The 27,356-nt window shown below is 60.8% G+C and overlaps 1 protein-coding gene across 2 annotated transcripts in view; it reads right to left on the bottom strand.

Moving 5' to 3' along the window:
* ERGIC1 (endoplasmic reticulum-golgi intermediate compartment 1) overlaps positions 1 to 27,356 on the bottom strand; it is a 79,825-nt gene that overhangs the window by 11,135 nt on the left and 41,334 nt on the right. For both annotated transcript variants that reach the window (XM_045828644.1, XM_045828636.1), the window contains exons 3-8: positions 24,546 to 24,618; positions 14,135 to 14,229; positions 10,291 to 10,415; positions 7,833 to 7,937; positions 6,139 to 6,199; positions 1,666 to 1,766 (exon numbers count right to left, since the gene is read on the bottom strand). In XM_045828644.1, the coding sequence (XP_045684600.1) occupies positions 1,666 to 1,766; positions 6,139 to 6,199; positions 7,833 to 7,937; positions 10,291 to 10,415; positions 14,135 to 14,229; positions 24,546 to 24,618 (560 nt within the window). The remainder of the gene's footprint in view (positions 1 to 1,665; positions 1,767 to 6,138; positions 6,200 to 7,832; positions 7,938 to 10,290; positions 10,416 to 14,134; positions 14,230 to 24,545; positions 24,619 to 27,356) is intronic.

Genomic DNA, 27,356 nt, shown 5'->3' on the forward strand with positions numbered 1-27,356 from the left:
ACACGGGGAGTGAGGTTCTGTGGAGAAGGAACGCGCAGGGCTGGAAAGACGGAAGGCTCAGCCCTGCAGCACGGCCTTCTGGGACGGCCCCCCTGGCCGGGACCGAAGGATGCTCGGGACTGAATGACCGTGTGTCCTCTCCGGTCTGGGCGCTTCGGGACACTGGAAACCTCTGGGATACCCTCGCTCATCTCCAACACCTGGACACCAGGCTGCACCCCCGCAGCGCCCCAGGCCCGGTGCTGGGCCTGGTCCCAGGCCTCTGCCGTCTCTGTTCACCGTCCCCATGGGCACCGCTCCCTCTCGGGCCAGGCTGGGGCCAAGGCCACAGAGAGAGCTGAGCCAGCTGCTGTGGCTGCGGGGCCCTTGCCAAACAAAGCCTCAGGGGAAGGAGCCTTGGGCAAAACAAGATCAGCTTTCTCCGGGGAGACCTGATGGGGCAAGGTGACTGGGTCACAGCCTTGGGCTGAGGGACAGAGGGAAAAAAAAAGAGGCATTTATCCAAAGCTTTATCTGGTGCCTCGTTTTAAAGGCACTGCCTCATTTGACAGAGATCTTAGAAGGAGGGCATCATTTTACAGAGGAGTAAACTGAGGCACGGGGTGGTTATGGGACTTAGGGACTGAGCCGGGCCTGTACCGGTAGTCTCTTCCACAGCTCATGCTGCAGCCACGGTCTCCCAGCTGCTGGGTGCCATAGGCACCCGAGGGCGACAAGGACACGCCCTCCAAGAAACAACAACAGAGTCAGAGAAGCAGGCTCCCTTTTGGAGAGTTATCTGAGCAGAGGGCCCTCCGGTCACCCGGAGGGAGGAGCTCGCCGCCCAGCAGACTCCCGCCCCTGCTTCAGACTGAGTGGCGATGTGACCAGGGGGCCGGGCTCTGGAGCCCGCTGAGAACCCGGTTCTATTCCCCACTTGGCCATTTTGTAGCTCAGTGACCACCCTTCTGTGCCTCAGGGGTCCAGTCTGTGAAGTGGGGACAACGCGAGTCCCAGTCTCAGAGCTGTCGTGAGGACCAAAAAAGATGATGGAGACACCTCAGCGAAATATCCAGCCCACTAAAGGTGCCCAAGAAGTGACAGCTACACTGACTGTTACTATTACTAACTGAGCTAAACACTGTATCACTTAGGAGGGGTTGGGCAGCCCTGAAACGGAAGAAAAAGGAGCTTGGTGGGAAAGGGGTCAACGAGGCGTGGGGGGCGGGGGTTCGACCATCGGGTTCAGGCACTCACAGGGTCCTCTCCGAGGAAGCCCGAGGCTCTCAGCTTGCAGCTGGTCACCCCATTCTCCTGGCTCTGACCATGCCCTGCCCCCCCCACCCCACCCCCCAGGCCTGCTGGCTTCTCCATGACTTTGAGTCTTGGGGTCCTGGGACATTCCTGTTAACCAACGGCCACTGGGGGGATTCAAGAGCCTCATGATTTTGGATAAGGTGCTTGTGTCCTGAAAACCAGAGCATCTGTCGTGTGCTGACCAATCAGGGTCTGGAGTCTGAAGGACCAGGGCCAGATGCAGGGCTCTGGAGACACTTGCCACCCCGGGACCTGGGTGAGGAGGCCACCTGCCTGCTCTTTCTCAGACTCTCTGGCGCCTCTGCTCTCGGCCAGCAGAGGGCGCTATTGCACGCAGCGCAGCGCAGTCCAGCCCGGCCGCCCGCGTACCTTATTGGCCACCGTGTACTGGTAAGAGTAACGCTGCTTGCCGCTCTTGTCTTCGTAAACCGTGGGCACGATCTTCAAGATGTAGTCGTGGGAGGCGAGGGCTGCGGGAAGGACACAGAGGAATGAAGCAGGGGGACCGGCACCGCCTGGCTGGCAGCTCCAGGTCACTCCAACCTTAAACTCGCTTGGCATTGCCGGTGGCTGTGGGGGGGTAGGGGTGGGGGTGGGGCTGCAGGCTCCCCGTTTCCATCACCAAAGGACCCCTCTTCATTTTCTCCCATTGACCCCTGGCATTGAAAGACTACTCCTGCACTGCACATTACATTTCTGGAAACCAGGCATCGTCCATCAGGAGGGTAAGCACTGAAAGGTGGGTGCTGGGAGAGGCCATGTTCCAAGAGGAACTGTGATGTCAGAAGAACCGAGTTACATAACGGGGTGAATAATGCGTTTCCGTGCACGGGGCACAGGGAAGGCTCACGCTCCCCTCGTGCAAACATACGTGGAAGAATTCTCTGGAAAAATACCCAGAGAGCTATTAGCCGTTTTAGCCTCTGAGGAGGAAGGCAGGATGTGATCAAGATCGCATTTTATCGTGCGCCCTCTGCTCCTGTTTGAATGCTGTTACTTTGAAAACAAACTGGGTTTGGGTTTTAAAAAGAAAGAGCCCGCAAACCATTTCTGGTCTCTATGAAGAACTGATGACTTTCTTTCCCCATTTTTCAATGAACAGGAGACCTGTTCTGCCTCCACCTGGCCCTGCTGCAGATTCCAGAGTAACTCTCACCCCCTCCCCTATAGGGTGGGGAGGCCTCAGAGGGCAGGGGCCTTACTCATGCCCACGTCCCCAGCACCCTGCATGGGCCGGGTACGGAGCAGACAGCGGCTAATGCTTATTGAATGAATGAACAGGTGGAGGGATGACTGGTCAAAAGCATGAATGGGAGAGCAGATGAATCAGCTTCTGATAAGAATGAGGTAACCGGAATTGAACGCTGGGCTGAGAGTGCTGGCCCAACGCTGCCAGATATCGCCAGGGAAGGGTATGAATTCCCTTGGGCCTTCTGGGACGCTCAGAGAAGCTCAGGTCAGGGGTCGTGGAGCTGAAAGAGCAGAAACCAGAGATGTAGGCCCGAGGGTTGTGATCCTGGCCTCCTGGCTGAGTCAGCCCCGAGCCCTGCACTCATCTTGTGTAAGAGGTGGGGGATACAGCTGGTGTCTGCGGCCTCCTCCTGCTAACGCCGCGTCTCGGGAAGGAAGGGACAGAGCGTCCGGAGCTGTCTGCGGACTGGAGTCCTCTGGGAACCCGAGAAGAGCCCTGCAGCCTCGGGGCTGAGCCCACGAAGGCCCTAATGCCCCTCCGCTCGACCCCGAAGCGGTCCTCAGATAATAAAAGCACCAGAGTCACCGGGAAAGGCAGACACCTGGGCCTCACCCCCCAAAGGTGTGCCTAGGCTGGATGGAGCTCAGAAGCCGTCTGCACTTGAAAGCAGGAGCCCAAGACCACCCTGGAAATACAGCGTTCCAAGTGCCCACCGCCCGGCTGGAAACCTGAGGGCATGGGAATCACGTCTGTAATGGTTCTATTAAACAGAATGGAGGGGCCGGGAAAGCAGGGGATTGTGGGACGACGAAGAGGGCGAAGGGCGTCAAATACACCCTCAGGTGACGGAAGGAGACCAGCCTGAGTTGTGGCACTCAGTGGAGTATACAGACGTTGTATCACAGTCATGTACTTGCAATTTAACGTTACTAAACCATGTCACCCCAATAAATTACAAATAAATTCAAAAGAGCTCCATTAAAATGTGTACAAAAAAATGACCAGAAATAAAACAAGTCCACCATCCACAGGAAACCTCGGATTCTCACTCTTGTGTGCAAGCCGGCAGACTTGTGTGTATACACGTGTTTGCATTTTCCTAAAATTGGATCACACTGTACCGTTTTCTGAAAACAGAACGCCACAGACCCCAGAGGGCAGGCCCCACGGTGGGGTCGGTCATGCGCACTGCCATGCCCCCAGCACGGTGCCTGGCGTGTAGTAGGTGCTCAGTAAACGCTGGCTGCCTGAATGTCAGTGAGGTTCTGCCATACTGTGGTCACACGCATCCTGCGTGACACTGTCCTTGCCCCGAGCCCCCATGGCTAGACACAGACCTCATGTTCACTCTCATAAACGATGACCTAATGGACATCATTTCCCTAAGTCGCTGGACACTCTTAATTCTCCCCTTAGCTTCCTCTCTCATGAGTAGAATGGATGACTCAAACGCCACGACCGGTCTCAGAGCCTTTGATACGATGTGCCAGATATCCACTAGAGACCCTGCACCTCACACGCCCACATGGATTCCTCGTCACTCAGCTGACCCCTCCTCGGGGCCAGCGGCTCCAGCGCCGTCCACGCAGGCCCACGTACCCTTCCTGCTCCCTCCGGCCCTGCACGCATCTCGTTACGGAGAAGCTCAAACATGTAAGACGCAGGAATCACGAAGGAGCTGCCCTGCACCCCTTTCCGGAGTCACAGTGAACAGCATCGGCCAATGCGCTTCGACTCGACCCCGTTGCCCCTCCTGTCCCATTTGATGTTGCAGCGAACCCTAGACATCACATCAGTCCATCCACAAGCACGTGAATGCTGTCTCCCTGAAAGGTAAGTCCTCCCAAGAAAAGAAAAACACCCACCACCACTAGGCCACCGTCACAGCTCAAACGTCAACAACTTCAATGTCGTCGGGATCTTCAAAGAGAGTGGCCTGAGCTGAGAAAAACAGTAAATACGTTCCTTGGGAGGAGTGGGGTGTCCTACAGAGAAGGTGGTCAGGGAGGACTGCCAGGTGGTGGCGTCTGTGCCGACACCCAGACGACAAGAGGCAGCCCCCTGGGAAGACGTGAGTGCAGAGGCCTCCCCAGGGCTGAAAGCCCCCCAGCGCGGGACCGAGGCTGAGAGCTGAGGAAATGACAGGCTGTCCTCTGTCCTCTGTCCTCCATCTGGCCCTCTGCCACTGGACCTAATGTGTTTTTCTCACCACCGAGCAGGCCTGGGACGGCTTTCACCTTAGCCCCCAGGTAGGCGCGGTTTCCTGTCCGGACCCTCTGCCAGCTCCCACACTGGGGCCTCGAGCTGGATCGGTGTCCCATCCCGGACAGCTGAGGGGTCCGTGCTAACTGTGGGCACGTGTGCACGGCCACCTGGGGGCCCCACGCTGCCCTAACCCAGACCCCTGACGACTCCCCGCCGTCTGTCACCTTCACGCACACACACAGGAGGTGCCATCACGAGCACGGGCCACTGGGAGGCCACTGGGGAGCTGACACAGGCAGATACCGGACGTGTCGGCGGCACTGCTGACACAGCGAAAGTGCAAGGCGGGGGGGCCTGGCAGAGCCGCTGGGTGGGCGGCCGGACCTCCGTCACTGCCGGAAACACTGGACAGGACTGTGGTTAGTTAGGTCATGGGGCCGAGGACAGCAATCAGAAGGTACACTGCTGCCCACGCTTTGAACAAATGCCTCCTGGCCGTGGCCGAGAGCCCACAGGGACACGGAGGGAGGAAAGGAGGGTTCCCTGGGGGCGGGGCGGGGCCTGGGGAGGTGGTTTCTCTCTTTGAGGTTCCTGATGATTGGCGAGTGGAAGGTATTTTAATAGAAATGTTAGTGGGGAGGGTTGGGTGGGTGGGCTGGAATGGGAGCAAAAGGGAGAAGACTGTACTTGAACAATGATTAAAATAAAATTTTAAAAAAGGAAAATGTTCTATTTGAATAAAAATAAATAAATAAGAATTAGTGCTTAAAAAAAAAAAAAGAAATGCTGAGAAAAGCCTTATGGGTAAGAAAGGTGAGCCCGGGTGGACGAGGCAAGGTGACCGGCCCTGCAGAGTCCTGCGGGCAGACGGGCCTCCCAGGCCCGGTCTGCGTTCACGTCCAAGGCCCTGAGCGTGCGTGCGCTCTCCGGCCGGTGTGTGGACACAGGACACTGCAGCCCGGGCGGAGGTGACATGGAGCCGGAGCCGGGAGAGGACTCGGGAGGGGGCCTCCGTGGGGGGGTTCAGCAGGAAGAGAGGGTGGGGTGGGGGCGGCGGCCCAGGTGGCTAGAGCCCACGGAGCCGCCCACAGACCCGCTCTCAGGCAGCCCCGCGATCGGGGAGGGCTGCCGGCGGGGCCACCGCTCCCTGTGGGACCTCAGGCGAGTCCCTGAAGGACTGAGAACGGGAGCAGTGGCTACGGTCATGGCTGCCCGTGACACTGACGGAGTGCCCGGGGCTGCTGCCGACCCTCCCCAGGGCCAAGACAGCTTCGCTCCCCTTCTCTGAAAGACAGAGAGAGCTCCATCTTCCTCCCAGGCTGGCTGTGGGGAAGAGAGGCCTGGCGTACAGGCAGTGCCCCACGCCGGCCCCTGCCCTCCCCCAGTCCCTCTGGGCAGCCCCGGGAATCCCGGGGCAGGAGGCTGCTCCCGGGGGCGACACTTACGGTTGGAGGTGAGTCTGTCCGCTCCCCCGAGGGCATTGAACGCTCCGTGCACATTCTGGACCTGCGGAGAGGCACGGCGAGGGGGCTGACCTCAGGAGGCCGCCCCCTCCGGACCTGGCCCCGGCTGTCAGGGGACGGCCAGGTGCGATCTGGTTTAGGGACCCCCTCTGTTTGTAAAATGGGGGTCTGTCTCATAAAGCAGTTGTGGGGAGCAAGATCCAGACACCGCACAGGCCTGGCACACAGTAGGCACTAGTGTGCTTCCCATCTTGGGCACCTACTATGTGCACTCTGTCCTGGGTACTTGGGGGCCCGGCACAGAGCCTGGTGCAGAGCAGACGTCTCTAGAGTCTGAGGAATCCGTGACTGTCCAAGGCAGAGAAAGGAAGGCCCAGAGCCGGACACACCTGGTGTCTTACAAGCTGCGTGGCCTTGGGTAAGTTACTGAACTTCTTTGAACCAGTGTCCTCATCAGGAAAAGTAAATCACATCCCACATCACTGAGGGAGGTTTTCTTTTTTTTCTTTTTTTTAAAGATATTAGTTACTTATTTTTAGAGAGAAGTGAAGGGAGGGAGAAAGAGAGGGAGAGAAACGTCAATGTGCGGTTGCCTCTCGCACGCCCCCTCCTGGGGACCTGGCCTGCAACCCAGGTTTGTGCCCTGACTGGGAATCGAACCCGTGACCCTTTGGTTTGCAGGCCGGTACTCAATCCATTGAGCCACCCCAGCCAGGGCTCCTGAGGGTGTTTTCGATAGGATTAAAGAAGGGGTCGCCTACAACCCTGTATTCTGGGTGACAAAGGGCAGGCTTCCGTGCAGGCTGAAGGTGTCTGGAGTGAGGCGTGTGTGGGGTATGGTCAGTGCAAAGGCTGGGTCTGAATTCTGGCTGCACGTGCACGTAAGTGACGTGACAGTGGACGTGCTTGTGTGTGTGCACGTGCACCTGCGTGTTCACCTCCAGCAACCTCAGTCAGGAAACGGAACTCCCACCAAGCAAGGCCCGGGGTGCTCAGGGCCAGGCTGCCAGCCCCAGCGCCGTGGCCAGGCAGCTACTCTCCCTCTGAGCCTCGGTTCCCTCTGTCACACAGGCTGCAAGAGTCTCTACCTCCAAGGCCATCAACGCTTCCCCGCCTGCAGCTGGCAGAGTCGGGCTGTCAGCGTCTGGTCCTCCGTGTTTGCTGCCGGGCGGGGCCCGCTGCCCTCTCGGTCACACGACAAGGACTCGGGACACCTCGTTTACCGCGCAACCCACTGAGCAGCATGGGCCTGAGTGGAGAGGCCGAGGGGGCCGTGGAGGGGAGCGGGCTGGCTGTGCAGACAGACAGATCTCGGGGGTCCCTGCACCAACGGCATCCCTGGTCCCAGCTCCACGCCTGTAAAATGTGGTGCCCCTCCCACCTCCCGAGGCTGCGCTGACAGAGACGAAGCATCAGCACTGAGTGCTTGCTGGCGAAGACAGGTCCCTTGCCCCAGGCCCCAGGCCAAGGTGGCTCCAAGGCCAGCGTGCTGCTGATGAAACGGCAGCTGCGTGCTCAGAAGGAGCAAAACAGAGGGGGTGCGGGGTGGAGCAGAGGCTCAAAGGGGGCGGCCCCGCTGGAGGGCGTCGCTCTGAGCCCGGGAAGGACAGACGGCTCTGGTGACACAGCCCGTCCGCCCGTCCCTGGCCACTGCCGCCTGCAGTGCGGCTGCTCACCTGTAGCGTGTCCCCGAAGGAGAGCTTGTGGATGACGTGGGTCATGTCCGGGTTCTGTGGCTGGGCCGTGGCACTGTGTGTGGACACGTGGAAGTTGCCCGGGACCTGGGAGAGAGGCAAGTGTCAGGAGTTGGGTGGGCTTCCCCAGCGGGTGGGGCGCAGGGCTTCGCCCGGGAGCCAGACAGATCTACACGTGGACCGTAGTGTGGTCGGGCCACGAGACCGGAGGGGCCACTGCCCGCCTCTGGGCCCCGGCTTCCTCCCGGGCAGAAGGCGGCGGCGACGGCAGCCGCCCAAGGGGGCCGTTTGGCTGGGGCAGAGGGGACAGCGTGTCTGTGAAGCACCCTGCGGGGCACCCAGCGCACGGCCATGGACCGAGACAGCGGCTGCCCGCCACCCACTCCTGGCCGCTGCCGGCTCCACCGTGGGGTGGGGGCGACCTTTAGGCCTGCAGAGCAACCTGGCTTCCTGGGACTCTGAATCAACACGTCACCCATGAGGGGAAGAAGCACAGCTTACATTTCAGCAGCTTACTTTGTAAGCATGCCTGTTTCAAACCCTGCAGCCCGCTCTTGGGAACATGCGTCTTTATTAGGGCCTGGGCTGCACGCTGACGTGGGAGGAACTTGGCGGACAGCGTGTGGCTGGCCTCGGCAAGCTCGCATCGAGTGGCCAGCACGGGGTCTGGGCTCTGGGCCTGGGGGGCAGGCAGGCGGGAGGGGGCACGCCGCCAGGTCTGGGCTGAGCAGGAGGGACAGCATCGCCCGCTCAGGGCCCGATGACCTGTGACGGGGCGGCAGCTGCGTCCCACCCGTGGCTCCGGTCTGGCCCTGCCTCCCAGCTGAACGTGGTCCGTGGCTACTCTGGGTCTCAGTCTCCCCATTGGCAAAACGGGGATGACCACCTCAGGGGGTCACTGGGAGATTAAACGAGGCGATGAGTGCCAAGCCGATGGCACCGTCACTGGGTTGGGTTCGTAGGATGGACCACTCTGTCGTCGGGGGGGCAGGACCTCCCGGAAGAGGGGGTGGCAATGTCCACAGGCAGGGCCTGGGGAGGAGGCCCTGCACTTAAGAAATACTTTAAACTTCCTTCTGACTTATGCAGAGAACACGTAGAGACGTCTCTATTACAAAAACTTCACGAGATAAAGGCCGGACTCCAGTCCCCACAGCCGACCGCCCCCGGAAATGAGGACCATAGGGCGTCTGGTGTGTGTCCTGGGGTGCTTCCTGTGCAGTGACGCGGGGCCCCCTGCGGACGTGGGCAGAATGCAGAGTCGCGTCTGGGGCCCGGGCCTCCCGCTCCCAGAGGCAAGTGAGCCAAGGAGGCTGGCTCCTGCGCATCTGCCACCCGCTGCTGCCCCTCGGGCTGTGACTCAGTGACCCGCTCCCCCTGCACCCGGCATCCATCACAGGTGGCTGACTCATCCCGGCACACGCTGGGCCGGAGAAAGAAAAGCCGACGCTTTTAGAGCCTGTGACTTAGGAACCTGCGTCAGTGCCTCTGTGGATTTTAAAAATACATCGACAGAGCCAGGCCTCCAGCCCCGGCTCACCCTGCCCTCTTCCCCGGGGCGCCGGGTGATTCAGCGCGGAGTCTGGGGTGCTGGGGGCTGCCGGAGCAGCTCAGGACACGTGAACTCTGACTTCTGGCTGCTGGCCAGCCTCCTGATGGGTGGATAAGGAGGCCGCAGGGCACGTGCCAGCCAGATGCTGCGAGATAAAGGGGTGGGGGCCGGCTGCGGGCCCGGCCCGCCTCCACAGCTGGCTTTCTCCTCCGAGCTACTGCCTGGCTGGGAGCTTCTCGAAGGCACGACCCCTTAGCCGGGCCAGGGTGGGTGGGGGTCAAAGCGGGGCCTGAACTGTGCTCCGGAGTGAATGAACGCATCAGTCAGGTCACACGTGACCGAGGTGTCTCGGGGGAGACAGCGGGACCCCGGGCTGTGGGTGCCGATCTCCCTCCGCTGGGACGGGAGGCCCACCTGTCCGACGCGCGGCCCCAGAGCAGGTCACCCACCCTGAGACTTGGCAGGTGCTTGATACAAATTTTTGGACTGCATGAATGTATAATAACAGCTCATTTATCCCTCACACAAGCTTTGTGGAGGGGGCACATCATCACGTGATCATCCCATCCTCCCCCCAAAGATGTGAAAACCGAGGCTGAGATGGGCCGGGGGACTGGAGAGCATCTCTTGGCCAAGAGGGGAAGGAGCTGGGCCTGAACGCAGGGCTCGGAGCTGCCAACGCTGTGGTCTCCATCCCACGCTGCCTGATCCCGCCAGCAGGGGCTCCACGCCCCATGGAGCAGGAACCCCCACCCAGGCCCTCGGCAGGAAACCCCAGACACCTGGGTATTGACCTCAGCCCGCCAGGGGCTGGCCGGGGGAGGCGAGTGGGTGCACAGCGCGGCCATCAGGGTCTGGGGAGGAAGGGGGCAGCGGAGATCTCTGTACCTTGTTGATGCTGAACTGGCCCTCGAAGCGGCAGCCCACCCCGTTGTTCAGCGGGATCTTCATGGAGTTGTCGATGTGCCCCACCTCGTGCCTGCCCATCTCATCCTGGATGTCCAGCCCGACCACTGCGACGGCCAAGGAGAGAGGAGTCACAAACACCCAGAGCGACGGGGGCGGAGCACCAGCCCTCTCCCCCACCCCCTCCATGGACAGGCCGGGCCCTCCAGGAGCTCACGGTCCGGGGCCCAGAAACACAGAGAGGAAGTCAGGCCGCAGGGGGCGAGGACAGAGGGACCCTGGAGGAAGAGGGAGCCAGCACTCCCCCGTCCCCGCCACTGCCCCCGCTGGGAAGGAAGAGGGGAAGGAGGGGAAGGGGCAGCAGCCAGTGGGGCCGCTGAGGCAGGACTGCAGGGTGCGGGGGTGACGGCTGCCCGAGGTGGGGCTGTAGGCCGCAGAGGGTCAAGGTTAGGAATCCCGGCCTGAATCCTGGCCCTGCCTGCCTTGTACCAGCTGTGTGACCCTGGCCGAGGCCCTGAACTTCCCTCTGCCTCAGTTTCTTTCTTGGGAAATGGGGTGATAACAATGAAACCGTCCTTGGAGGAGTGCGAGGATCCAATAGTTAATACGGGTAGAAAACGCTTGGAATGGGCCATAGTGCACAGGAAGTGGCAGCTGCTTAATAAACTTCACCACTTAATGAGTCTCAGACAGAATCTGGGTTCACTGGTCAAACAGGCTCATTCGCTCATTCACTCATTCATTCATCATTAGTTCACTCATTCACTCATTCATGCATTCGCACCTTCCCTTACCCCAACGCCTGTTCCTCCAGGCCCCACCCTGCAAGAGCTCAGGCTCGATACACTAAATGGGAAATCTGGGGCATCCTGGCCCCCGACCCCAGCGTGGCTCTACCGCCCCTGTGACTCAGCTTCCCAACCTGGGAAACGGGCAGGTGCATGCCCACTGCTTGTCCCGAGATGGTCCAAGCGGTGGAGGTGGAGGTGGTGGGGTCCCCACAACCTACAGAAACGCAGCAATTCCCCTGGAAGGAACGCTGGGAAGGAGGTTGCTGTGTATAGAAAGAGCAGCTGGAGGTAACGTTTTAAAGGAGCCAACCCTGCAAGGGAGCCACGGGAACCACTCCCACGCCCTCGGTGGAGACGGGGAAGGGAGCGAGAGCCCGCCCACAGATGAGGATGCGAGGCAGCCCTTACAGAGGATGCTCAGGGGTCTGCAGTAGGTGGGGAGGTCGATGCCATCGTGTTCCGTTTAAAAGAAGACACACGCGGATCCCCATGTGAGTCAGCAGTCGCGTCCCGGGAGCCTGTGCTCCGCATGCACATGGGACCAGACCGGTGCGCAAGGCTGCCGGGGGGGGGGCAACCGCATCTGAGATCGCGACAGCTGGAGGCAGCAGCCCACTGCCTGTCAGCGGGGGCCTGGCCCATGGAACGGCCCCCTCCGGAAGGCCGGGCAGCGGGCACAGGAAGCAGCGGGAGACGCCGCCCACGGCGGGGCAGCGGCGGAGTGCGGGGGTGCGCTTCACACACGTTACCTAACCCCTCTGTTTCTCCGTCTCCTCCTCCGTCCTAGGTTTCTGAGGCTAAAGGGAAAACTAAACCAGCACTTACCATGCGCCAGACACCTCTCTAAGCGCCTTTTATGTAAGAAGGCGCCGCCCGCACACTCCCCTGGGGAAGGGAATGCTATCAGACCCATCCTTTCTGGGGAGACACCGAGGCACAGAGAGGTGAAGGAGCTCGCCTGGGGCCTCACGGCTAAGAAACGACGACGCTTGGGTCGGAAGCCACGGAGTCTCAATCCAGAGCCCAAGCCGTTTCGACTTTCCGCTAGAACACCCCTCGTCTTAACGCCACGCTAGCACAGTCGAAGCGTTCGCGGTGGGGCCCGGGCCGGGCTCAGAGCCCACTAAGTGCCTGCCGGGGTTACTGTTTCACTAATCCGATGAGTAATGTAAGAACAGCCCCAAGACATTAGCTGAAAAAAAGAAGCCCCAGAAAGGCCCCATACAGCTGGGTCCCCATCACGGAAAAAGAAGGTTGTTGATGGACAGACAGGCAGACAGGCAGGCGGACACAGGACACGGGGGTGGGGGAGGGGGTCCCCACTGTTGGCAGGGCCTTCCTCTGGGGTGGGTGGCACTCTGGGGGAACATGGGTTCCTTTCAGTGTTCTCTTGATCTGTTTCTATAGTCTGTATTTGGAACGTGTTATCCTTCTACAAAGTAAAAAATGTATTCCTGTACTAGTTGTGTAACCAAAAACCCCCATCGTTTTAAAAGCAGGACATGGGACGGCACAGCATGACCTCAGCGGGCGCAGAAATGGCCCGCGGAAGGGGAGGCCAGCGGGACAGAACGGCCCGGGACGCCCACCATGGCTGTCGTGGGAGTGAAGGATGGGCTAATGCTCCTCTCTCTGCTGCTCTGGATTTTCCCCAAGTACAATGGCGAGCACACAATTTTTCTTCTGTAATGTAAACTTGATACAGGGCTCTGGCAGAAACTGCTGGGGTTCGGGCGATGGCCCCGCAGGGCAGCAGGGCCCCACAGGCCGGCGCAGCTGCAGTGGGAGGTCGCCGGGCCCCTCTTGGGCCGCTGCCTGGAGCTGGGACAGAGCCTAGAACCACATCCCTTCCCTCCCCTGCCCCACGGGTCCCGGTCCTCTGGCCTAAGAATTTCCCTGTTCCAGAGACATGACCAACTCCTGAATGAGAAGCTGCCAGATGAATTATTTTTCTAAGAAAAAGAGAATAAGACAAAAATAAAACTGACCTATTCCAACAGGTTCCCTGGCTTGGGGCCCACTGTGGATTCAAAGTTGTGATGTAATTCTCGGCAAGAGCGGTCACAGGGCTGCCTCCCGGTCGCTGCCTGCGGACCCACCCAAGGTGCTGCCCTCCAACAGGAAGGGAGGGGGTGCGCGCCAGGCTGGCGCAGAGAAACAGCTAGAACCCCAGTCCTGGCGGAGACACTCAGTCCCCTCACCCACAGGTCTAGGCACCAGCTTATCATATCCTCTCGACAACTTTGGGCAATAGTTTAGCACTGAGCCCATTTTACAGATGAGGAAACCGAGGCTCGGGGAGGTTGCCGTAACCAGGGTCAGACAGGTTTAGTGACCAGAGGAGCCAGAATCAGATGCCACACGCCAGACTTCCAATGAGTTTTGTTGACACAAGTAATTCATTCTCTTGGTTGAAACAAAGCAGACAAACAAGGTAGCGCCTGACGTGGAAAAGGAAGTGTTGTGACAGCTACCAAGGGCTCAGAGCTGCCTCCTCCTTCTGGTGACTCCTGGTTGGGTGAAGGGCTCCCTCCTTCAGGCGCTGGGGAGGTTCTATGACCCCCCACTCACCCCCACACACCACCCTGCAGTGGTCAGTCAAGGACACCAAGGATGAGGATCATGACAGCCGGGCCCTTTGCCACCAGGTGGGACACACTGAGGTGCCCTTCACGCGCCACACATCTCTGCTTGTCCTCTCGCCTCCCTCACGCCCTTACCGGTTCCTCCTGAGAGCGCCCTCCCTCAATAAATCCATTTCCAGAGAACCTGACTCTGCTTCTTGGGAACCTGAAGGAAGGAACCCCACCCCCCCGCCCGCCCCGCAACATGTATTCTCCGGAGGTAATTACGCCCCTCAGCGGTTTCTCAGTTTTTTCCTCTGGAAGCTCACCAAGCACGTTTGCATGGGGTCACATTCTCCCCCAAAGGGCTGGAGAATCTCACGCTGCCAGTGGCTGGCAGCCCGCCCTGCCCGCTCCGCTGGTCCCAGTCCTCGCGCCGCTTCAAGGAGGGGTCTCGCGGCGGATACTCACGTTCGCAGTGCAGGTTGGGCAGACTGATGTTCAGGCTGACGTCGATTTTGCCCCCGCTGTCCTTGTCCGGGTCATCGACATACAGCTCATTCACACTGCGGGAGACAAGCACGGAAGCCTTTGCTGGGACAGGGGGGCACCCACCCCGGCTGCAGGGACAGCCAGGGACCACCCCCCACGGTGACTCCTGCTCCAACAGCCGGCATCACCCCCCTGGGGGCGGGGCGGGGGGCGGGGCCTGCGCCTGCCCAGGCGCCCGGCTGCGGGGCTCCCATCCCGATGGCGAAGGCGAGGGTGCTCCCCAGATGCTGGCCTTCCCACTCGGAGGGAGGGCGTGGGGGTCGTGGCAAGAGCACAGGAGTCAGTTCCGGTTCCAATCCTGGCTCTGCCCCTCTCCGTGGGGACTCGGCAGAGGTCACCTCTGGGAACGCGTCTGTTACATGGGTGGGGGGAGGGGGAGCGGGTGGTCTAAACGTGGACAGGAGAACTGCGGGCCTTCCTAGGGGTCCGAGCCCGGCACCAGCAGGCACACGGCACCTCCCTCCCTCCCTCCTTCCCTGCTGTGAGGTCAGGGCTCCCGGGGTGCCCGTCCTCACGTCCCGGCTCTCACAAACCCTGGGCGGGTTCCAGGTCTGAGAACAACCAGTCCAACGTATCAGTTTCCTGTGGCTGCTGTAGCACGTTGGTGGAAAGGTAACGACCTAAAACAGCGCACACTTATGAGCTTCCACTTCTGGAGGCCAGAGGGTCTCCAGGGGAGAATCCCCTGTCTTGTCTTTTGCGGCTTCTGGCGGCCGCCTCTGCTCACAGCCCCTGCCCTCACCTTCCCGGCCGGCCGCACGGCACGTCCCCTCCTGACTTCCTCTTAGAACTCCTGTGAGTTCGCCCTGCCCACCTGGGTAACCCAGGACCACCTTCCCATCTCAAGACCCTAGACACAATCACATTGGTAAACTTTCTTCTTCACGTAAAGTCACACAGTCACAGGTTTCAGGGACAGGGACCTGGACGTCTCTGGGGGGAGACATCGTTTGGGGGCAGGAGGCTCCACGGACACCTTGACAGCCTGCTGTCAGGGACAGTGGCACCACACTGGGATCTGTGAGCGACACCCGTGTATGTAACCAACCCTCTGAGCACCCAGCCTGTCCAGCACCAGAGTGACAGGAAACAGAGAGACGCGGTCTCAGCCGTCACGGAGCCCCCAGACCTCCGAAGCCTCCCAGGGAAACTGCACCCACCATCCATGACCACTGCTTTCATGGGGAGCGGGGGCGCCCCGAGAGGGCTGGACCAGGCAGCTGACCTCGGGGAGAGTGGCTGGAATGACCTCTCTGAGGAGGTGGTAGCTGAGTCTGAGGGGGAGGAGGCCGTCCTGGCGAAGAGGGAGGGGGCCCTCGGGACAGAGGTCTGGGGGTGCAAGGGCAGGGCTCACTGGGGAACTGAGTGAAGGTCGCTGTGGCTGCAGTGCGGAGCAGTTGCAGACTGGGTGGGGCCTGGGTCAGGGGGGCTCCGAGCCCATGCTGAGGCCTTCGCACTTGAACCTGAGCCAGCACCGTGGTCAGGCTGCACTTTACTGGGCTCCCTGTGTCTGCTGCCAGGGAGGCTGACCGGAGGGGCCACTGCGCACTCCGGGGTCTAGACGGGAGGCTGCTGCCGGGTGCAGCTGACAGGTGCTGGCCTGGCCTGGGTGTGGTGGGGATGGAGAGCAGGCAGGACTCTCGGCTGCAGGCCTGAGGGTGGGCCGAGGGGAGCACTGGGCGACCGCCACAGATTCTTCCCGGAACCCTTCACGGGAAGAGAACCGACCGGTGGGAGGAAAGGCGCCGGGTTCCGCGTGGTGTGCTGAGCTCCAGGTGCCTGAACGCTGGGCAGCCGTGTCGGAAGCCTGGTGCCCGGGAAGCTCCCCTCGGGGAGAGGCAGCCGAGCCTGAAGGCCGGCCTAGTGGGCAGCTGAGGGCAGAGCTGGAGGCGGCCCCTGGGGTCCCTCACACGGGCTGTGACATAAGAGGCTGCAGCTCTGAATTATCACAGAGCCTGGTCGACGGCTGCTTTTTGGGGAAAGAATGAGTCAGGCCGGGGCGAGGGCATTTTGTTTTACTAAGATCCTGTCCTTGCGCCCCAGCCCCGAGGGCGATACAGCAGGTGCTCACTTAGTAAGAAATGGAGGGCTCAACAACACACCCACATTCTTATAGGGTCACAAGAATGTCCCCAGAAACAAGAGAGACCTGCACAGTTTAGCCTCCAGATTTCGGGGCCTCCCGCCATCCAGCCAGGGACGGCCGGATCTGCCCCTGCGAGATGTCCTGATCCCCACTCTGAAGGCAGGAAACTGAGGCTCAGAGAGGCTGAGTCCCACCCGCAACGTCACACAGCAGGAAATGGCTAAGCTGCCGCCCCAGCCCAGGGCTGCCTTCCGCCTGAGCCCAGGGCTTACTCTGCCTTCCTCCTTCTTGTCCTCGGCATCCAGGGTCAAGGCAGAACATGAGGGGGGACTCTGGCCCTCCGAGGCCCCAGTGTGTGGGGCGGGAAGACAAGGGCCTGGGCGTGGCAGGCTGCTGGCGTGGGCGCACGTCAAAGAATGGGAAGAACTCAGGAGCCCGTGGGAGAGGAGCCAGCGGGATCAGGGGCGGTTACGCTGGAGGACGGACTGCGCCGCAGCCAAATGCTCCTCCTCAGCCTCCAGCGCCCAATTTCTGCCCCAGCCTTAGATGGCAACTCAGGAGGGGTGCTGAGTAACGAGACTGCTCGGTGGTGATTAACAGGATGGTCACCGAGGGAGAGCTCTCGGCTTCCCTTCCCTGCCCAGTGAGACTCTTCCTTGAAGCACCTCACCTCTCCCACCTGAAAGGCGGGGCCTGGAGCATCACTGAGGGATTGTGGGATGATGTCATCCCCTGGCAATCTGCTGGAGGTGACCTCAGCTTGCAGAGCGAGGTGAGTCCCAGGTGTGGCGCCGAGGTGAGCTCACCCTTGCGGCCCCAGGGGCCCTCTCCCAGGGCAGGGGCCCAGGCTCCCCAGCGCAGCTGAGACAAAGGGACTGAGGTGCAGGGAGGGTGACAAAGGCACTCACCTGCAGAGCTCGAAGACAGGCTTATCATGTAAACCTATACCTGGCTGATCCCAGGTGCCTTCCCGAAGGCCCCAGGCTGTGGGGGTAAACCGCCCGGTCACCTGGGCTGCCCGCCTGGGAGGTCAACACGGCCGCCTTCTGAGTGCAAGGTCAATGTTCCAGGGCTGCTGGCTTCCTGCCACCCCCGGCCGGCTCCAAGAGCCCACTCACAGCCTCGAGTCACTTGTCCCTGGCAGGCGCCTGCCCAGACCAGCCAACCTTACTGCCTGGGTCCGAACCGATTTTAAACCGTGACTTTAAACGTCTGTTTGGAACTGAAATAAACACTTTTTATGGACTCGCTGTTGTTTGGGGCCCCTTGTGGGCCTGGTCCCCCGTCACTAGCGAGGGTGACGAGAAGACCCGGGGGGCAGTGACAGGTAGATGTGGGCTCACCACCTGGTCCTGCCCCTGAGGAGCTGGGGGACCTGGGCCAAGTTGCTTCATCTGCCTGAGCCTGGGTCTCCTCAACTTAAAACTGGTAAAGCTTTCAGTGACGTTTAAAGTTTCCATAGGCACAATTGACCTATGGTAACAGAAGTCAGAATGGAGGGGGGGAGCGGCGGTTGCTGACTGGGAGGGGCAAAGAGAACCTTCCGGCTGGCGGAGGTGTGCCGTCCTGGGGAGGTGGTGTGGGCGTGACGTCAACACAGGTGAACACCTGTCATTAAGGTGTGCACTCGTCATCTCTAAGTTAAATATACACACACCTCACTAAAAAGGGGCGGGGGAGGAGGAAGAAGTGAGGGGAGAGAAAGAAGGAGGGAGAAAAGAGGGAGAAAGGAAGAAATGGACTAAGGATTCCGCCACCTCCCAGGGCTGTGTGAAGGCCAGGCCGGCGATGGAGCGGCAGGCTGCCGGGCAGGGGTGTTTGTCCCTCACGTAACCTCAGGGTCACAGCGTGGGCCTTCTACCAGAGTGGAAGTCCAGGCTCTCGGGGTTCGAACCCCGACTCTGCCACCCACTGGCCGACTGACCCGGTCCCTGAGCCGTCGTTTCCCCAGATCAGTAAGACGGGGGACAAAGACGCAGCACAATCTCGGCTAACGGTGAGCGCTCGGTGCCCGCCCATGGCTGTCACTGTCATCACTCCTGTCGGCGTCTACGGACAGAGTCCAGGGCTCAGCGTCGTGGGGAGGACTGAACGTGCTCCCGTGGGCACGGCCCTGGTCAAGTCGAAGGCCCCCGGAAAAGCTGGCCTTGCTGGTAACGCGTCAAAGGACATGGCCCCGTTCTCGGAGCCCAGGTGGTGGGGCTTTCACAGGTATCTCATTTAACACGCAGAACAAGCCAGTGTTGAATAGGGGTTCCTCTTCTCGTTCCACAAAGACAAAGCCAGGCTCAGAGGAAGACAGGTCAAGACCAGCCAAGGTCACACGGCAGGAAGAGGCAGAGGCGGGGCCTGAACCTAGAGACCCAGAGCCTCCAGAGCCCAGGGCCACATTCCTCCCATTGAGAGACACTGGATGGGACGGGAAGTAATGAAGAACCGAGGGGCGTGGCCCCCCAAGTCCACCTGTGGGCCAGGTGTCACCATCTTTCTGATAATCTCCAGATGCCCAACCCCCATGGCCCAAACATCCATAGGCTACGGAGGGGCTCAGGGGCCATGCCGTGTGTGCCCCATAAGCCTCCCTCTGCCACCACCTTGCACACCCCGCGGGCACCTGACCCCCCACCCCCCCGCAGAAGAGGGCTCCGCATCGCCAGCATGGAGCCGGGGCTCACGATCTCTGCTGACGGAACAGACGGGGGAGGCAATCGACCGCACTGGTGGGGGAGTCGGAGTGCATTCCGGCTGGAGGACGCCAGACAGCGTCGGGGAGTCTGGCGGACGGCATGGGGGTGCGGGGGCGCCGAGACCATGTAGGGAGCGGGAGGGAGGCCTGGGGAGGTATCGGTGGCGGGGGAGGGGGGAGCGTAGGTGGAATGTCACGGAGGGCCTTGGAGTTCTCGGCTGAGGCGTGCGTCTGATGACATCCATGGAAAACAATTTTATTTGCTTTTAGAAGAGCCCTTGAATAGTTCGGATTCCTGCCTGAAGCCGCTGGCCTCCATGCTTCACAACTGGACTCAATGGAAACTTACACATCAGCGAGGCCCCAGGCAAGGGTCTCCTCGGTGGGAGGGGGCGGGGAGGGACACAGGTTATGCAGTTACTCCCTGATAGGTAACGATGCCCCTCAAATCAGCCCTCCACAGACACCCCATCCTGCCCCTATCTCTGCTCCATGGCCATCACCCTCTGCCTTGGGTCATCACCCAGCCTCTCCACCTGGGCCTTGGCCTCCGAGGTCACCTCCTCACGAGAGGTGAGCTTTCACCCTGGCTGGTGTGGCTCAGTGGAGTGAGCTGGCCTGCGAAGCAAAGGGTCTCCGGTTCGATTCCCAGTCAGGGCACATGCCTGGGTTGTGGGGCAGGTCCCCAGCAGGGGGTGTGTAAGAGGCAACCACACATTGATGTTTCCCTCCCTTTCTCCTTCCCTTCCTCTCTGTGAAAATTAATAAATCTTTAAAAGAAAGAGAGAGAAAGGTGAGCTTTCTGAGACATCAGCCAGATCCTGTCACTGAGCTCAGAAGCCTTCAGCCCTCTCGCTGTTCCTTTCCCAAGGGCACAGTGACAACTGTGGCTGCTACCCGGCCCTGGCTCACAATCCGGGCCATCTCCTCCTCTCGGTGAAGCCCCTGGCCTCCTCACCCTGGACCTGCTAGAGGAGTGCGAGGACACCGGTCAAGGTTACCTCCAAGTTCCCACAGCAGGCAGTGGCCTCCTGGAGTCCCAACTGCCTGCCTGGCCACCTCACCCAGGGAGGGGGCACCCAAGTCCCCCGGTCAACTATTCGGACCAAAAAGCAGCGGCTCCCAGGTGCCCGGGGAGCAGACGTGCTCTGGGCAGGAAAGGGCCGGACGACAGGCCGGGGTGATGCTCGGGCGTCAGACAGACTTGGGTTTGACTCTGGCTCCACGACTCTCTAACCGCATTGAGGTTTTAGCCTCTTGTTGCCTCAGTTTCCCCAGTCATAAAGCGGGGCTGACACTAATAGCAGTATCTACTTCAAGGGGCTTTGTAAAGATCGAATGAGCTGAGCATGGTAAACTGCCAGCCTGGGGGGCCGGCACCTGGTCCCCTACTATCGAATCAGAACAGGACATTAGAATGAGTCGTGTGGAGCCACCAATTATTGTAACAGGGTGCGGCCAAGAGGGGAGCCTCAAATAGGGATCTGTAACAGGGTCAAGAAGAGCCTGGAGATAATTGGCTCCACACCACAGGGCCACACCTGCCCAGAATCTGGCAGCTGTGGCCAATTGTGAGAGGAGCCGGCAATGGGGCTGCAGAGGAAGATGGGCGCTGGGATTTGAACCGAGACGCGGCAGCCATTGGAGGGGGGAGAACCATGCGCAGCCCTACAAGAGAGAACCACACAGCTTTAGCAGAGTGAAGGCTCTCGCGGCCCTGAGGGAGGGAGAACCACGCGGCTCTGGCAGAGTGGGGACTCCCGTGGCCTGGGGAGAGAGGACCACGTGCCTTTGCCAGAGTAGGGACCCCTGCAACTTTAGGCGATACGGTACTCTGGACTGGGCAAAGGGGGAAGGAAGGAAGGACTGTGTCTGTTTGTAGGTGCTTTAGAGGACTTTAGGATTTTTGGTGAAGACATTAGGTCCCTACTTTAAGTTTGTACAGCATTAAATAAACGTTTCCTTTCCTTTTCACAAATCTCTGGCATTGAGAGACATCTTTCCTCTGGCGGCGGACATAACGGACCTGGGGGCTTCTTTATATCGTCTCAGGCCCCCCCTTGTTTGTTCTGTAACATTATCAATGGGGAGCTCCAGTGGCTACGGTTTCTCATTATAAATACCCGTCCCGTTAATAAGAAGAGCAGCCAGAGCCTGGGCAGTCAAAGGCTGGAATGTTCTGTGGCCACATTCTCCAAAGGTGGGGCGGCGGGGGGGGACGGGGGGTGGTTTGCTCCCCTGCATCTCCCAGCACCCTGTGGGGCCACTTTCCCCAGCATAATTAGAGGCCTGTCCAGGGCCCAGGTCGGAGTCCGATCACCCAAACAAACAGGCCTCTCTCCCACCGGGCCGGGCCAGAATAGCGTCTTATGTCACCGATAACCACAGGCCCGCATTGGAGCCATGTTGGTCCAACCAGCGGTGACCTCATTTCCTTAGGTTACAGTCTCACGGGGGGCGGGGGACTGACCCACTTCGGCCACACAACGGCCAGGGCGGGCCAGCTGCTCCGAGAAGGAAAAGAACTGTGACCTTCCCTTCTTCCCGAGCCAGCAGGGCTCTGCAGGGGCGGATGAGCTTCTGAGAGAGGGAAGACACCAAAGGCGCAACCCCTTCCCTCCGGACTTCTCTGGCGTCCTCGGTCCGTACCCCTGCACGCTCCCTTTGGGCAACATCTGTACGGCGGTTACGTGGCCACAGGGACACAGGGGGCGTCAGGGTCGCTGCAGGTCATAAGTGGAGCCTCTGGCCCTGACAGGTCTCTCTTCTCGTCCCCACGCCCCCCTCCCCACCTCCAGCCGCAAGCGCTGCAAACGGCAAAGTGCATGCTAGCCCAGGGCCGGACACAGGCAAACCCTCAATCAATAGCCTTCCATTTTGATTTCTTCCTTCACCCTCATCTTTCTTCCTCTCTAGGGTCCAGGATGCCCCCAGGGGCCAGGAAGAGGAAGTCCCAGGGAGGGGACAGGGTGGGAGGGGCAGGGTAGCGGGAACATTGTGTCATTGGGAAAGGGGAGCCCTGTCTTGGGTACACAGAAGGACCTGTCCAGGCTTGCTAGAGTGCCGCCCCGCCCCCCAGGCGAGGCCCCGCCCACTCCAGATGCAGGCTCTGACGTCCACACTCTCCTGCCTCAGCCCCCCTACCTGGCTGTGGGCTGCGCTGGAGGCTCCTAAAGCTGCCCTCCCAAGGTCAGCAGGAGGCGAGGGAGGCCTGTTCCTAACTCAAGGGAGGGGACCAGGCAATGAGCATTCAGGGGCTCTTACCACTGGGGAGGCCTCCCGACCCCCGAGTGTCAGGTGGGGAGTAAATATGCTGTGAGTAAGTGCGGGAAGAGATAGGAACCTGTCGGCATCAAACGCCACAGTAAGTTCCTCATTTACTTGCACTTCCCGGGGGTTGCGTTCTCACACCTGGAAGTCAGGGCCACCTCCACTGGCCAGAAGGGGCCTCACACCCTTGAGGCGGTCCGGCCCCAGACCGGCGGCATCTCTGAGTGTGCCTCTATCGCGTGCAAGCCCCCCAGCGCACCACACCCCTCCTCCTGCTGCGTCTCTTCGTTCAGAGCCTCACCACGAGCGGCTAGGTTCCAGGGCCGCTGGCCCGCTGACCCCTGGTGTGTCCCCTGCTGCCCTTGTCAGCCCCTCTGAGCACGGAATCACAGAGCAGCGAATAAGGCAGGCCTCGCCCTGGCTCCTGGGGGCTCAGTGCTGAGGGCGATCCCCATTAACACGCAGCTGCATACAGAGCCCCGCCTGACTTGGTTCCTCCTGCTCCGTGCTCTGCGGCCCCCCTCCCACGGCTCCTGCCGCACCAGCTCTCCGTCCGTACCTCACAGGCTCCAGGGAACCCTGCCTCTGGGCCTTCGCACCTGCTAGTGCCCTTGCCTGGGACATGTGAACCCTCCCGCCGGGTGCCCGGGGCGGGGCCAGGGCCCCTCCTTGCTGCCATCACACGTGTACTCCTCTCATCTTGCTCAGAACATGAGGGGCCTGCACCGCACCCCTCCTCCCAGGGAACAGGGGGCAGCCTGGAGAGGCCAGCAGGTGCCTGGCACACGGGTCCTCTGTAACACCAGCGACCCTCACAGCCTCTTACTACTCTCCCTGCTTGCACCGCCAACCCGCGATGGGGTGACCCCTAGACGTGAATGGCCCACGTGTGCGCAGGCGGGAAGACACTTGACTCGGACAGGTCATCCCCCATTGGGGGCTGGGTGTGGAGTGGGACACACAATCCCTTCTCTGACCTCCGCGTGGTTGGGGGTGGGGGAGCAGGTCCTGTCTCGGGAAGCAGCTAAGCCTCCCCAGGCCTGGAAGGGAGTGCGACTCTGATCCACCGTCCCTTGTTTCGCCGGCAAGACTCAGGCCCAGAGAGGTTCAGCAACGTGCGCAGGGTCACACAGGAAAGTGAGCAGAGACCCGGCCCCAGGTTTCCCAGTCCTGGTCCACAGCATTTCCCACCACTCTGTGAGGACCCTGGGGCATGGGTGCCATGGGGATTGAACATGGGAGCAGAGGCACAGGGGAGGCCCACCCTGTCACACCTCGGAGGGCAGGAAGCTACACACAGAAACAGGTTAAAAAGAGGCGAGACCAGTAGGCCTCAGGAGCCACCTCCTGATGGCATGTCATGGACTGCAAGCAAGTGGCCTGCCTGTCTGTCCCTCAGTTTCCTCAACTGTACGGAGGAGACAACTAGCCCTGGGGCCATGGGAGGGTCAAAGGCCGTGACACTCATACAGCGACCAGGCCCATCGGGGACCGAGAGGCTGTGTTTTCAATTTCCTGGTGCCTCGTGGCTGAGGAGGAGGCCAAGAAAACCAAGGAATTCCGTGAGTAAAAGAGAAAATTCCAGTGTTGAGCAGGAGCGCGAGTGGCCAGGGCTCAGCCCCCTGACGACCTTCTCGGCTGCCAACACGGAAACAGAGACCGGGAAGCCTCCCAGCCAAGGCGGTGAGCTGATTCCGTCTCCGAGGGGCGTCCGAGGGGGCGGCGGCTAGATCATCCCACCGGCATCTGGGTTCCGCACGGCCCAGAGGATGTGCTAGGAATCGGGGCGGACTCACAATGCGTCAGTCGCGGCCAGGAAGCCCGCGCCCCCCGAGCGAGTGAGCGTGGGCCTGGGAACAGGACAGGGGGCTTAGCCGAGGGGGCGTGGCCTCTGACGTCAGCGGCCACGCCCCCTCGGATAGGAAGCCGTGCAGTTTCTCCGAACTCGTCCAGCTTTGACAGGGAATGACCCCGGGATGAGTCAGAGGGGGGAAAAAAGCCCCCCTGCCAAACACAGGGACGGCAAAGACAGCAAATGCCTTCTGCCCGTGGGGGGACCAAGGGGGCCTCCCGCAGCACGGAACCGAGTTTCCTCTTCAGCCAGAACAAAGCAGCATTCGCTTCTGCTCTGACTTGAAAACCCTTTTAAGAGGGAGAAGGGCAGCAATGCCACAGGCTTGGAAAGGGAGTTGGAAGGTTCTGAGGTTTCTCTCTGTGTTCAGGCCCCTCCCTCTTCTCATCTGGGAAAGCTCTGGAATGCGCTGTGGGGGTGGGGGGGGGTGACTTACACTTCTGTGGTGATGAATCCAGTGAGCTCCGAGAGGAAGAGGAAGAGGATGAAGAGGCAGCAGCAGATGGAGACTGGAAGGAACAACAGAGAGACGCACCGTAAGGGCGGAGGGCACTGACCGGGGCAGCCAGGCTCTCCCCGGCCCTCCCCGCCCCCTGCCCTCAGGGGAAAGCTGCTTAGAGGGAGGGGGAGAGACCCCCTCACACAGCCCCCAAGGCCCCTGCCTACTCTTGGTCTCAGTGGGAAGCAGCCCTGCACCCAGAAAGGGAGCCTGACCCTCCAGGGGCCGGCCCAACCCTCTTCCAGGGGAGCGGGTTCGAGCCAGGCGGTGGCCACCAAATGTGTTCTGTTTGGCTTGAGTGGGACACATTCTAAAGTACGGAGTCGGCCCTGAACGCCCCGGAGATCCCCCCGAAGTCCGGCCTTCCGGCTGCTGCAGAGCACCCCGGCCCCTGTACCCGCAGGGCTCTGAGCCCACGGGTGTGCCACAGGCCCCACCGTGCCCTCCTGCCTCCCTGCTTCCCAGGCCGAGCGCCTGCTCCGTGTATCACCGCCCCCATGGTGCCACCCACAGCGTGCCCGTGTTCCCATCCAATGTAGGAAAACGAGGACGGCACGCTCTGTGCTTCAAGAGCAGGGACCACTCTTTGTGGACACGGGGAATGGCCCCAGTTGGAAATGCAGAGAGGGGGGCCGGGCTCCAGGGCTGGCCCCTGCACCTGTGGGGAGCTCGGCTGTCTGGCTGCTGCCACTGCTGACGCTCGGCTGTGTGGTCCTGCAGTGGTGCAGGACACAACCAGCGTCCGGGGGTCTGGGCCTCCGGTCACCTCCAGGCCCATCTCCTGACACGCCCCCGACAGCCACACCGAGCCGAGTGCTGGTCCCAAACCGTGCATCCCATTTCGGTCCCTCGGCCTGGACTGGCTTTCCCATCATCCCTCCTCCTCTGCCGTCGCTCTCAGATGTCCCTTCAGTGGGGAAGCCCACCCCATTCCCAGAAGTGGAGCTGGCTCCTCCTTCCTCCCTGTTCCCAGCGTCTGCTGGGACACCCGTCACGTCCAGGGGTTGCCTGTGGCTGTGTCTCTCACTCAACTGACACCCCGGAAGGCAGACACCCCACAGCCCTCTATTAGGCTCCTCATCACAGAGACCTGGAAGGACTGGGTGGTCTGGGGAAGGTGACGTGGCACATGGGTTGACCGTTGGTTTCCTGTAGAGAGAAGGTTCGTTCCCAGCCCCACCCACTCCTTCCGCTACACTCTGGACACCTGGCACCTGGACTGGCCGAGCCACCGGACGGGCGCTGAGACCACTTATATCACCATCATCCCACTTGTATTGTTATTATCAATCTATCTATCTATCTATCAAGACTGGTCAAAGACGCCTTCTGGGTGCAGAGAGCAGAGGATGAGCGTTTCTTGACCACCTACTGTACGCCCTGCTGAGGGAGCACGGACGGACATCTGGTCACTGCACACACCCACGGTTGGGGGGCAGGAGCCCGCGTGAGGGGTGCAGGAACAGAGGCCCAGAGAGGAGGAGGCTGGCCTCGGAGCCACGCCGGGAGGGGATGGGATGGGAACCTGTGCGCTCTGGAGCCGGAGGCCAAACAACAGGTGCCCCAAGAGCTCAGGGTCCAAGCGAAGGGCCCGGGCATGTCCTCAGAGTCCCCTGCCAGCTCCCAAAACCACCCCGAGACACGGGGCTACTAGAGTCCCTTGCCAGGTCCTCCAGTCTCTGAAAGAGCGGCTTGGGGCAGCTCTAAAAGGTTTTCTTTTTGTTTGTTGTTCTTGAAGGGGAAGAGGTAAAATACGCAAGTGGCGAGAAAGGAGTCAGGCTGCATTAAAAGGCACCTGGTGTGCGAGTCTCTCCCTCACTCCTGACCGCAGTCCCCGCCCGGAGGCCGCACTGTCACAGCTCTGTGTCCTTCCCGGTCACTGGATCACAGGCGGGCAGATCCCTTTCTTTCTCTAAGCCAACAGCAGCCTAAGGCGCACACGCCTCCCGCCACGCTCCGCTCCCTACGCAGTCTCTGTCTGCGCAGGCACCACGTCAGCTTGTCCAGGGTGCCCACGTTGGTTCGCTTGTTTGTTTGTGTCTATGGCCCAGAAATGAGTTTTCAAGCGCCTTCCCCAGCTGCCGAGCAAGCCCACTGCAGGAAGGAGTCCCAGTTTCCCGGCGCACGCCCCTCCCCGCATCACCCATGAGCTGCAGTGATGACAGAGCTGCCCCCACACCCGTCACCTGGCCACTGCGCTGTTTCCGAACAGCACCCCATCACAGAGGAACCCGTTCTTCAGCATCGGCTTCCCCCCTCTCACCCCACCCTCAGCCCCAGCAACCCGCAGGGTGCTGCAGTGAGGACCGAGCCCAAAATAAGCAGGCGTTTTTGAAGGTCAGTGCTGACCTAGGTCTATCGGTGTCTCCTAGCTGCCTTCCTTGCCGCCAGCCTGCAAAACGGGTCCCTAAGTTCTCCCTCAGCACAGATCGGAGGTGGACGGACAAGGCCTCTCTCTGAAACCTGCGTGCTTCATTCAAGGCCCCGAGGAAGCCCGGTCAACCCACCCAGTGGACGCCATAAGCCCCAGGCCTGCGCGGCTGGAACCCACGTGTCCAACAGCCCTGACCACTCGAGCTCCCTGTCTGCTCCCCTCACCCTGTCCCCAGACTGGGAGGACACAGACTGCGTCACAGCACCGCCGTGGCCTCAGGGTCCGGCAGGGTACCCGGCTCAGAGGGGACGTGAAATAAATCTTCGCTGAATAAGTGAATGGAAAACGCCAAGGCCAGGTGGGAGGTGTCTCAG

Source organism: Phyllostomus hastatus, unplaced genomic scaffold (assembly GCF_019186645.2).
Source record: "Phyllostomus hastatus isolate PE091 unplaced genomic scaffold, TTU_PhHast_1.1 phas_contig_150, whole genome shotgun sequence".
Taxonomy (NCBI): Eukaryota; Metazoa; Chordata; class Mammalia; order Chiroptera; family Phyllostomidae; genus Phyllostomus; species Phyllostomus hastatus.